At 35.9% G+C, this 12,163-nt stretch overlaps 1 protein-coding gene across 2 annotated transcripts; it reads left to right on the forward strand.

The window, feature by feature from the left end:
* Window positions 1-1,169: 1,169 nt before the first annotated feature.
* Window positions 1,170-11,059, forward strand: LOC149537871 (F-box protein SKP2B-like). Of its 2 annotated transcripts, none has more exons than XM_089799266.1 (5): window positions 1,170-1,240; window positions 6,524-6,895; window positions 9,385-9,736; window positions 9,946-10,087; window positions 10,191-11,059. In XM_089799266.1, the coding sequence occupies exons 2-5, from the start codon at window positions 6,594-6,596 to the stop codon at window positions 10,739-10,741; spliced, it is 1,347 nt and encodes a 448-aa protein (XP_089655392.1). In that variant the 5' UTR covers window positions 1,170-1,240; window positions 6,524-6,593; the 3' UTR covers window positions 10,742-11,059. The 2 variants fall into 2 exon arrangements, with proteins under 2 accessions (XP_089655392.1, XP_089655391.1); XM_089799265.1 differs by having other exon boundaries at window positions 1,170-1,222.
* The last annotated feature ends 1,104 nt before the right edge of the window (window positions 11,060-12,163 follow it).

Consider the following 12,163-nt stretch of genomic DNA (forward strand, 5'->3'; position numbering starts at 1 on the left):
TAGAATAAGATTGTAAAATAGTAGCTAGTAAAATATAGTGTAAACTTAAGGAAATAACATTTTACAAATGACAAAAATAAACATCAATGTAAAACTAATCAATATATTTAAAATTAGAAATATAAAATATTTAACTCTATATTTAGAGAAATAGATAGTGATAATTAATATTGATTAGACATTTATTTGGAAGGTAGAAGATAAAAATGATTATTTTTTTTGAAAAGTTAATCCACTTGTCACAAATGTAGAAAAGGTAAAGTTGTAATTAATGTATGATAGAGTTGTTACAAAATATTTATATTTTGGTTAGAGAAAGTTGAATTTTCTTCTTACCAAAAGTAGTATGATCCAATAGAATGAATGAAAAATGTGATTTAGAAAATAACGAACAATTAGAAAATGATATAAACATTTGAAATTTCTTTTAATCTTTTATATCCTATGAACTTATTGGTCAATTAAATTGAAAAATCGAATTGAATGATTCCACGAACTAAAAAATTGATACTAATAATGAACAATAGATGTTGTATTAAAAATTGGGAGAGACCTAGAACATACACAATCATATACATTTAATAGACCCAAACATCTAAAATTCATGCTGTCATTCTACGTTGGCTTGTGCTCTTATCTTTACTTTTCCCAATTGAGCACAACTGGATTACAAAATACCTCAAAGTCTCTACTTTTAAAAAGTCCCAAAGAAAAATTAAACAATTATTAATAAAATAAAATAATATTCGTTCAAAATTCAATTTCCTTCGGCAGTTTCAATGGCTCACGCCCCCAAGAATTTCAGAGTACACGTGGCGCCCAGGAGTGGACACATAGCTCACAAACGACCAATGATACCCTATTTTCAGACCCAGTTGATGCCACGTAGGCTCATAACCCCTAAAGACTGGGTCCCACAGACGTCACTGTCAGAGGGGGAGGTTTCGTCTTTTACCTCATCAAATGGCGTGGCGGGACCCACGCGCCACGGCATCTCACCCTTCCCGCGCGGCTCTGGTTCTCCGCCAAACGACGACTTCGTTCGATTTTTTTACTCTTGACAAAAAAAAAAAACAATTTTACTTAATTTGGGCATCGGCCTTTTTACCTGTCAAGGCCGGTCGGGAAATTTGGATTATTTATTGGCTGTAAGTTTTGTGTATTTTTCTACCTTTTGAGGAGGTACTCTGGAGAAGATAATCGAACTGGTTCTGTTCTCCTGGTACGTTTCGCTTCTGAGGTATTTATTCTTGTTTTTTGTTTGCACGCCTGTGGCTTGATCATCGAGTTGTGCTTGTGTGTGGAAGATTTGCGATTGCTTTTGTGTGTGGAAGTTTGCGGTTGTTGGTTTAGTGTGTGGAAATTTGGGGTTCATAGTTTAGTTTATGGGAATTTTGGGGTTGTTGGTTAAGTTTATGGAAGTTTGTGTCGCGGTGGATAAGAATTGGGTTTTTTTTGGGGTTTGAAATATTTGATTTTGTGGCGCTTTGGTTATGTTGATTGATGGGGAAATGCTGACCAGTGGGTGAGTTGGAGGGGGGATTTTGATTTTGTGGTGGAAGTCTGGAAGTTGCTGGAATGCTCCTGTGATTCATGTGTTCATGTTTTTATTTTCTCTCTGTTTGAGCTGAATCACTGAATGCCTGCGGGCCGCCTAATTTGTTGGGGGTTTGGAATTTCGGACTTTGTTGCGGTCGGATTATGTTCATTGAAGGGGGAATTTTGATTTTGTGGTGATAGTCTGGAAGTGTAAGAATAGGTATTGTAGTTCACGCTCTCGTGTTTTTTTTTTTGTTTCTCAACAGTAAGAGTTTTTGGATTTGATTGTGTTGAAGTTTTTTCATCAACTTGTCTAATCAATTCATCGTGAGGATGATCATAAGAGAGCAAAAGGAAACTGATTTCTTTTTGAGGCCGAATCACTAGTGTATGGAAATTTGCGATTGCGGTGGGTAAGACCGTAGTTAGAGCAAAAGGAAACTGATTTCTGTTTCAGGTCTATTCGCTGAAAATGCCTACCAGCCCCTCTACCTTTTGTGTATGAAAATTTACGATTGCGGAGGATAAGACTCTTGTTTTTGAGGGCTTGACATTTCTGATTTTCTGGTGCTTTAATTATGTTGATTGACGGGGAAATGCTGGCCAGCCGGTGAGTCGAACAGGGAAATCTGATTTAGTAGTGAAAGTCCGGAAGCTGCTAGAATCTCTCACGTAATTCGTGTTTTTATGTTGTTTTCTATTTGAGCCAAGTCACTGAATGCCTGCCGTATACCCAAGCGTTGTATATTTGAACGATGGAATTATGTGATTTGTGGTAAAAAATGAAATTTTAGAGGGTTTGGGGAATTTTTGTACTACAGTGCTTGTTAGACGCTGATGGCTTGAAGCATTCTGGCTTTTAGCTTGGCTTGGGGTGTCGAAGAGTTTTAGGTGGAGGAAAAATCTGGGTTGTACACGAAGACTATTCATGTATATATATATATTTTTCTGTGTGCTGTTGACTTGGAAAATTAGATTAATTGATAACATGATTGCAATTTTCGGTCTTTGTTCAATTGTTGTTGATGAGGGTTCAATGGTCGAGAACTCTCAGAGGGTAGATTCCTTCATATGGTTTAGTTCAGGGTTTATTTCTAGCTTAACAACTTGTATCATGTTATATTCATTCTTTGTTGTGGTTTAGGGTTTCATGATGTAAATTTCTGGCTTGAGGGCAACTTTTGTAGCTTTAATTTATCAAATTTTCGTTTAGTTGTTCAGATGCTTGTTTGGGGGTGCTTTGTTGAACATTATGATATAAATTACATAAAGAGTATGCAGTTGGAGGAGGTTAGGACTTAGGAGCATGCTCTTTTTATCAGTGAATGAATGGTTATGGCCAACCCCTGGGGCACATATATATTGGGGATACATTCTCTTGGAGCCAAATTTACCGGGATGTCTCCAGTGTGACTAAAACCTGCAGCTGAGGATGTGTAACTTATCTTTGCTTACCATGTCAACATGGCCTTAAGGCATAATTGATGTATTGGTGATTCTAGAAAATGTAGCCTTGAGATTGGCCAAGCACAGAATATAATCGAAGTTTGGAGAATTCTAAATGAGTAAAATGATGGAAACAGGGGACAAAGAAATTTAAAAAATTACAGAAATTGGAAAAGACAAAAATAAAACATATGAGGAATTAGTAACTATAGAAATGGACACGACGATGGTATTATCTGGCAGTTTCTGTTTGTAAGATATCTGTGTGTTTTCTTTGTCTTTTATTTGTTGTGCTCGATATTGTTGGTTGTCTTGGTAAGTTCATCCACCAGTTTTTGTCAAATCCATGACTGGTATTAGCTAGATAAAGACGACACAGTAAATTAGACATCATACACTTGGTCTGCTGTACGTATAATTTAGTAGTGAGAGATGCAATTACCATCAAAGTAATCATAATAAAACCCTCAGACTCAGGGGACATTTTTACAGCATGCATTTTATGCAAAAACCCAAATTTTCTTACTCTATTCAAAATGTCTCGTGCCTGTCAAATCTAATGTAACAAAGGAGCTCTATGGGGAACAAACTCCACAAGAAGTGGGACATGTTGACTAACGGCTGAATGCAGTGTTGAGGGGAATTCTAGCCACAGCTAGCTTCCGCCTACTCACCAACGATTTGTGGGACTATTAGATGAGGCGGATAGGGCCACTGCACAGAATGGCACTTATTAAGCGTGGAGAAATAAGAACAAGAGAAGAGAACAACAGTAATAACACAGCCAGATATTTAGATATGATGATTGGGTGTCATGGCTTATAATCATTAGCACTTTCTTAATCATCCATCACATGTTCATCATAAGGTGTATGCACTTTGCTGTTGTTGTGCTGATCTTAGTTTTAAAACAGGAAGTGACACAGTTTTTAGAGACCTTAGGAGCATCATTAGCTCTATTAGATGGGTGACTTGGAACTAAGCAAATTCAATAATGGTTGCTTCAAGTTACTTTTTCATGTTGTGCTTTATTGTTTATATCCATCTCATATTTGAGCTATATGGTAATCGTTTTTACATCTGTATGAGCTAGAAGGATTTTTTGTATTGGACAGTGGAACCTGCCCTTTGTCTTATCTGACATTCTCTGGTGACTACACACACACACACACACACACACACTAGCTCTACCCTTGTATATTTACTCGTTTCATCTCATTTGAAATGGTACCCTGATAACTGCATCCATGCCCATGCTTCTTCACATGAGCATGCCATGAAGGCCTGCCTTCTACTGAACTCTAAACAGCCAATGTCCACCTGATTGCTGCCAATAAATATCCTAATAGCAAATCTTTCTGTTATGCTGCTGAGTTGTGAGCTGTTGTTCAAAGCTATTTGAGTTTATTAACATTATTTTAAGGATTTTTAATTCCTTTATTGCCTGTGAGCAAAGTAATCTATTCACTGGACTGGCACAGCCAGAATGTAGAAAATAAAACATAGGAAACTCAAGCAGGTCCAGAGCCTTGCAGGTCTTAATTCTCAGTCTCATTTTCTGAATTTTACTTCTGTACTGCTGAATGATAGACATCTGTGACATAGTTTATATTTATGGAGCCTTTTTTGAAAATCACTTCCAGGCTCTTGGATTTGTCCACCTTGTATTATGCTGTACAAGAAATTAGTGAGTTGAATATCTTTCTGCTGTTCGAATTTTCTTTTGAAAATATTCTTTAAATCGATACCGAGGAGATTTCTCTCTAATGACAGTACGCATATAATCATTTCAGAATCCCCATAAAGTTTTATATGTTTGATATCTGAGAGCATGCCTTTTTTGACCTTTTCCTTTCAATCATTTGAGAATCCCCTTAAAGTTTAATATGGTTGAACATGGAATTTGATGGCACGTCTTCTTGCATTCTTTGAACGTTTGCAAATTTGTACATTGCTTGCACTTAAGTTTTTTTAGTTGCCATGCAAAGGCAATGTTACCAACATTTCCTTGCTCATTGACACATCCCCAAACACTGCCTTCCATGTGTTATCTTGACAAATCCACAAATTAATATTTTTGTACTAGCAAATAATTTTTGTTAGGTCTAATTGTCTTAGGGATCTCTACTAAGGGTATCTGCAACATTAAGCAGGACTTGCATATGTTGCACTTAAGTTAAAGGCAATGTTACCAACATTTCCTGGGTCATTGATACATCCACAAACACTACTGCCTATTTATTTTGTTGACAAATCCACGAATTAATATTTTGTGCACTAGGAAATTTATTTTTTAGGTCTAATTGTCTTAGATGTCTCTACCAAGGTGTATTTCATCTGTAACGTTACTTAGGACTTACATTTGTCCTCATCATTGTGGTACGATGGACAGAAGCCTGATGATTTGCCACTAAAACTCATCCCACCCAACAACTCATGAATCAGAATTATTATTATAAAATATTTTGTGATTTACCTTATTTTTGTAGAAGGTGCTATATTCAAACAAAGACACTTACTTGCAAGAATGATGAGGACATTATAATCGTCAAGAATGTTTTCAAAAGGCTTTCTGATCTTTTAATTTGTTTCTTGTGACAATTTATGGAGTATTACTTTCCTGTTGATATTATGCTTGTTTGGCAAATTAATGCAGGAGCCTAATGAATGATAGGGTCTACACTAACTTGATTTGACATGTTTTTCCAAAGTTTCGTAAATGTTTTCATGACTTCCCTTTATTTTTATGAAGTGGATTTTTCTTGAAGTTAAGGTAGATTATTGCTTTCGAGATATTTGCTGGCAGGCTTAGTAGGTACTGGCTAAATAGCAAACTAAAATGCAAATTGTTGGAGGAATGTTTGGGAAAAAAAACCAAGTTTTCCTCTTGGTAAGATATACGTTTTAGTTTGCTATTTAGACATTACTGGCTTAGTAACTTTGCATTGGATGCATACAATCTCTCTCTCTCTCTCTCTCTCTCTCTCTATTTTGGTTGTCTATTGCTGGTGCTGACCTCAATATTGTATAGGCCTATAACAGGGCTGGCCATACCAGCACAAACATGATCAATAATTTGCTATAAGTGCTTGAGATTGAACTCTTAAGCACTTTTGGGAATCATGTAAACAAGTTCTACACATGGGCTTAAACACTATAGATACTCATATTGGTTGCAATTCTTGTCTTTGTAGAATGTAAATTGAAATCAAAGATACCAAAATTGTTTACCTTGTTGTAAACGATATCCTACATGAAGTTGTGGCTGTGTTCTGCCTCTGTTCATATCATTTTTTATCAAGAGACATCAAATGGATAAACTTGATTGATATGAAAATTAGTCGTCTATTAATGTGGACAAGGTTATTTGTCCTTGTAAATATGAATAAGAAAAGAACTTTACAGTTTTGTTGTCTGTTTGATGATGTTACTTTGTTTTGTATTAACCTTCTACACCTTATTTTAAGCTTCATTGTTCGGGAAGTTAAATTTTCTGTTGTTATTTCGTCTTACTTATTCTTTTGGTTTGTGTATGCAGATTTTAGGTATTCAGTGTACACTCTAGCAGAATTAAATTGGGGTCTTGGGGTCTTGGCTGACCATTAACTATGGCAGGGAAAGAAAACATCAAACCTATGACCCCCCTACAGCTCCAAGTATCAGAGACAACGGCCTTCACAATGATCAAGCAAGACAAGAATCCTTCTGCGCAGAATTGCGGCATCTTGTACAATGTGAAGATTGAAACTGAAGATGATGCTGCATATTCCAAATGGCATGATTTACCCATGGAGCTCCTTGCACATGTTCTTCAACTTGTGGATGACCGCTCTATCATTGTTGCCTTATGTGTATGTACTGGCTGGAGAGAGGCAATCTTTGTTGGTGTTCAAGATCTTTCTTTTTCTTGGTGAGAATTGGATGTTTACCTTTTTATAATAACCAAGCTAATTAAAATTGACACTATTTTTTTCACTCCTGAGAGAATTTGTGGTACTGGGGCCATGGAAAGCTCCTTGCCCAAGGAAAAAAACAATCATGATAATAAATAAAATAACATAGAAGGATCTCTAAAAGTCTGATTGAACAATTTAGTTTGATTACAAGAATAGTTATGATAGCCTAAATGATGATAATAAACATGAGAAGCACTACTCCCAAATGACCTTGAAATTATCCTCTTCAAACAAGCTATCCGATTGAGAATGATATGCTGCTTCTGGTTGTGACAGTAAACTTATATTGTGTTTGTCTATTCAGAGGTCATACAAAATACTCCATTTTGTCTATTCTAAGTATTAGATTCTAGTCCATATCCCTTGTATTCCATGAATATATTCTTTTTTAATCCACATGACGGAGAAGAACAGGTATCCTCTATAGCAGTTCAGGAAAGAAGATGGTGATTATGTTTCATGCCCATTTGACTCCCTTGGACATTAGTAAATAATTGATGCCAGCTACTTGGGTTAAGCTACCTGCAGATGTGCAAATTTACTTTGTTACTCAAGTTGACCTTTTCTTGGCATTTTGTAATTTTCATTTTGTGGTTGCTATAGACTGATTGTATCTCAAGCTTGAACATTTTGATTAGGAATCCTGCCAATTCGCAAGTATTTATTAGGTACTTGAAACTTGGAATCTTAACGGACAGTTTGCTTAGTTAATTGTCTAACTGAAACTGGGGTCACCAAGGATTCCTGAGGTGAATTTTTAGTTGTGTGCATCATTTTAACTCTTAGTTATTCCCCACATTCAAATCTTTAGAAGAATTTTCAGCTCTTTCTTTGGATGTTGGAACCAAATTTAGATGATTTGTAATCTTCAATGTACAAACATGACTTTGACTGTGATTAGCTGTAGTTAAAAGGGGGAATAGTTGGTGGCTTTGGTTTTATGTGCAGGGTTCCTTTTTGGGTAAATTCATTTGCTTCTACTGCTCATTTCTATTTTCATAAGCTGCTTGGCTTGCAAGACTGTTTTTAACCCATTCCTATAATTCTTTTCTGGTCAGAAGTGCCAGAATCAATACCCTATTGGAGCATTATCTAAATAAAGATATTCTCTTTCAATTGTGCGTTAACTCTTTCCAGCACAAGAAGTTACTGCCTCGGATCATGGCTATTGGATTAAATACCATGTGCAAACCTTTGCTGCTCTTCTATTCTTCATGCGTATTAATATATTTGGATTGTCCTTTTTTAGGGAAACCCTCCGTGCCACTGCTTGTTCTTGCTATTTGTGTCAAAAGTCATCTCATTTATTGCTTTCATAGTGTTGGGAAAATTAGAAGACATATACTTTTGCTTCTCCACTGAAATATCTTAGAGTTTTAGACATAATATATTAATTTTAGATATAATAAGGTATATCTAAACTTTTTTGCTATACTGAAATATCTAAAGACTAAAATGCTTACATTTTGAAAGGGACAAGATAATTGCTGGTGCCTGCAATAGCAAGTCTAGAATATTGCAGGTAAACTTGAGAGTGATCAGGAATATTATTATTGACAGGATAACTGAAAATTTCTAAATGTCAATCGTGGTTTTCATTTTGCTTTGAAACCTAGTGTATTGATTTTTAGTTTTAACCTACTATGGGATGGAATCTTTCTTGCCATACAGGTAGGGATCCATTTATTTGTAGTATATAGCAATTGCTGAAGAGATTACTAGGAAATGTGTGAGCAGTGATAGTGAATCTTAACATTTTAGCATCAATTACTTTTTGTTATGATTAAACATCGTTCTACAAGGCATTTTAGCCCTTTGAGGCATCATTAGATGGCAGTTTTATGGCTTGCTGTGTTAGTATGAACCTTAATGTCTCTGAAGGTCATTCCTTGCAGTAGTGTTGTCATTCTTGTAATTCCTGTTGGACTCCTAACATTATTTCATAAATTAGAACACCAATATTGGTGTCTTGATCTTAATCAGGTTTGAAATAATAATGCAAAGGTGCATTTGTAAATTTAACCTGTGTCATACGTCCTTCGCTATCATGTTAAATATTATTCTTGGAATATATATTAATGGTGTGTGAATAATACAACCAGAATTTGATTTTGTTGTCTTTCAGGCTGCAATTGTGTTAAAAGTCATGAAACCAAATTTTGCTCGTAAAATTGTAGATATAGTGGATGCCACAAATGTTGGCTTAACTTCGAGAGGGAGATTCCAGATGATTTTTCCGAAAGAATGTTTCTTTTATCACCACAGATTTTTCAATTAAAATCGTTGCACCATATTATAGTGGATGAATGATTTCTAACTGGAATTTAGTCTTTGCACCATATGTTTTTATCAGTCTCTATTCCTGCGCAAGAGGTGTTTAAAGTGGGTTCATCATGAGTGTTTTCATGCCAATTGAAGTAACTATTATCTTTTTGCAATGTAGGTGTAAGGGGAACATGAGCAACTTGGTCCTGTCAGTTGTTCCCAAGTTCACCAATCTGCAATCTCTCAATTTACGCCAGAATCATCAACACCAGCTCAATCAACAAGCAATAGAAATGGTTGCAAAGCATTGCCATGATTTACGTGCTATAGATCTTTCAAACAACCCACAACTGACAGATAAATCTTTAGAGGCGTTGGCACGAGGTTGCAATCTACTAGAAAAGCTTAATATAAGTGGATGTTCTGGAGTCAGTGATCAAGCACTTACCTTTCTATCAGAGCAGTGCAACAAATTGAGGCATCTAAATTTATGTGGCTGCGGTAGAGCTGCATCTGACAGAGCTTTACTGGTAGGTCTATTGGCAAGTGTGGCAGATTTTATATGTTTATTGGAAATCAAAGGTTACTGTCGTAGAATTTATTTTCTTTCATGATGCTATAGGAAGGCAAATTTATTCTTCATTACTAATTTTGTAGTTCAACTAGGATCAGTTAAGTAGTCCAAAATCACTATCTTGTGATTGGTATCTAATATTTGCATATACATTGTGACTCCCAGGCACTGGCTCATAATTGCCATCACCTGCAATCTTTGAATCTGGGTTGGTGTGAGGGCGTTACTGATGTTGGTGTTACAGGATTGGCACAATGGTGTCCCGAGCTAAGAGCGCTGGACTTATGTGGTTGTGTGTTTATAACAGGTATATAAATGAAAGTTTGCATATGTACTGCAAAAACTTTCGTTCAGTTAAATTATAGAACATGAAATTTGTTCTCATTTATTGATATATCTAACATTTGCAGATCAAAGTGTCATTGCATTGGCTGGAAATTGCCACGACTTAAGATCATTGGGACTGTATTACTGCCAAAACATCACAGATGCTGCCATGTACTCATTAGTACGCAATGGGATATACAGATCAGTGAAACCAGATACCAAATGCAGGAGTGGCAATAACAGATACACCTCTGAACTGGTATCTCAGGCAGTTATAGCCCAGGGCTTTCCAAGATGTGGGAGTGGTGGTAGTGCAAGCAGTTGCAGCAGTTATGATCGCACTGCAACTACAAGTCGTGATTACATGGAAACTGTTTTGAATGATCAAGAAGAAAATGGTCTAGGGCATTTAAACATTAGCCAGTGTACATCATTATCTGCTCCGGCAGTTCAAGCTGTTTGTGATACTTTCCCAGCATTGCACACTTGTGTAGATAGGCGTTCCCTCATCATAAGTGGCTGTCTAAATCTCACTTCTGTGCATTGTGTGTGTGCTGTTGAAGCCAGCAGAGGACGCAGAAATAAAGCTGCATCATCTTGTTCAGGGATTCTAAATGCGAGAGCAGTACGGTGAAGATTGCATGGCTGAAGACCATTTGAAGTGAAGGAAATTTGGGTGTTCCCAAATTTGTGTTTGCTTGTATGTAGCTTCTTAGTTGTGTTGCATGTGGATAAATGGTATAGTTGAGCATACTCTTCTTACTGGAGTTTCTAGTCTTGTAGAAATGTTGCATTATGTGCCTTCTATTTTGTGAAAATGAATGTTCTCAAATTACCTGGATTTCTGGTCGATGAAGTCCAAATACACTTTGATCCAACCAATACAGATTCTCAAAAACAATGTGGATGCTTTATATTTATGCTATATTGAAAACCGTCTAATATATTGTCATTTGTAGGCCTTGATCTAGCCCTTCTCCAGTAGGTCTTAAATTCAGACGGTTTCTGTAGTTATCGCATTTTTATTATCGATCATATTACATGATTTTGTAACTGAATTTATTTTTGTGGCTATTTGGCAAACTCTTCGTCATTTCTCTAATGTAATACTATTTGGTTTGTTTATGTTTTTTGTGAGCAAGAACTTGGGACGAATTATATAGTGATCACAAAAACAAGACGCATCTTTTCATGAACACTTTGATGCAGTTAATTCTTACTTGTCTTTGAGGTATGGAATATTGACTACTAAGTAAAATGTTCCTTTGGGCCTTTCTCTTTCGTATAAAATTGTTGGTAGGGAGTTGAATTGTTAAATTACTCCAATGTTTTGTCAGATAGGCGAAACCCTTGAGGAAATTTTTTTTAGATGGGTATTTATTTATTTTTGTTGTGGGCAGGTATATGCTTTAAACTTGCCCTGGGTTCGGTGTCAGGTATGTTGGTAATGTCCTTTTTAGTTTGTGAAGAAAAAAAATACCATATGCCGAAGTTTAATCTGGGTCAGCTATATCGATCTAGGATCGGCTTGTTTGAGTTTTTAATTATTTGTTGAAGTTTTGGACTCAGCCCCATCTAAATACTTAGAACATGGACTTCGTCACTAAATAAAATCAAGTGCCTTAGTAAGATTTTATCTTTGATCAAACTGTAGGCCTTTGTCATAGATCGACAGATGCCATTCGCCCACGCCATGTACAGTGTTTTCTCTTTTTGGTTGTCTCTCGAAAGCTGTTTTTTCTGTTTAAAATTCTGGATCAGGATGGGTTTAGAGTTGAGTAAACGCCATGCTGTCCTTCCTTTATAATGTTTTTTCCTTGATCTGGAATTTTTAAGTTGAGGAAAATGCTACTTATGTCGTTTGTGATATCGAAATCTCCTTAATGCTAAGAAAATGCCTCTAATATGTTTCTAATTAATATTTATTAAATATGCAAAACTAATTTAGTTATAATCTTTATTCTTAGAAACATTATTATGGAAATCTGAAAGTGGTAATTGATAACCTATTTGTCATAGGTGATGAAAAGGATTTTAATATGATTTTTCAATCAAT

The sequence above is a fragment of the Cupressus sempervirens genome, chromosome 9, assembly GCF_028749045.1.
Source record: "Cupressus sempervirens isolate cs-2001-9-10 chromosome 9, ASM2874904v1, whole genome shotgun sequence".
In the NCBI taxonomy this organism is placed as follows: Eukaryota; Viridiplantae; Streptophyta; class Pinopsida; order Cupressales; family Cupressaceae; genus Cupressus; species Cupressus sempervirens.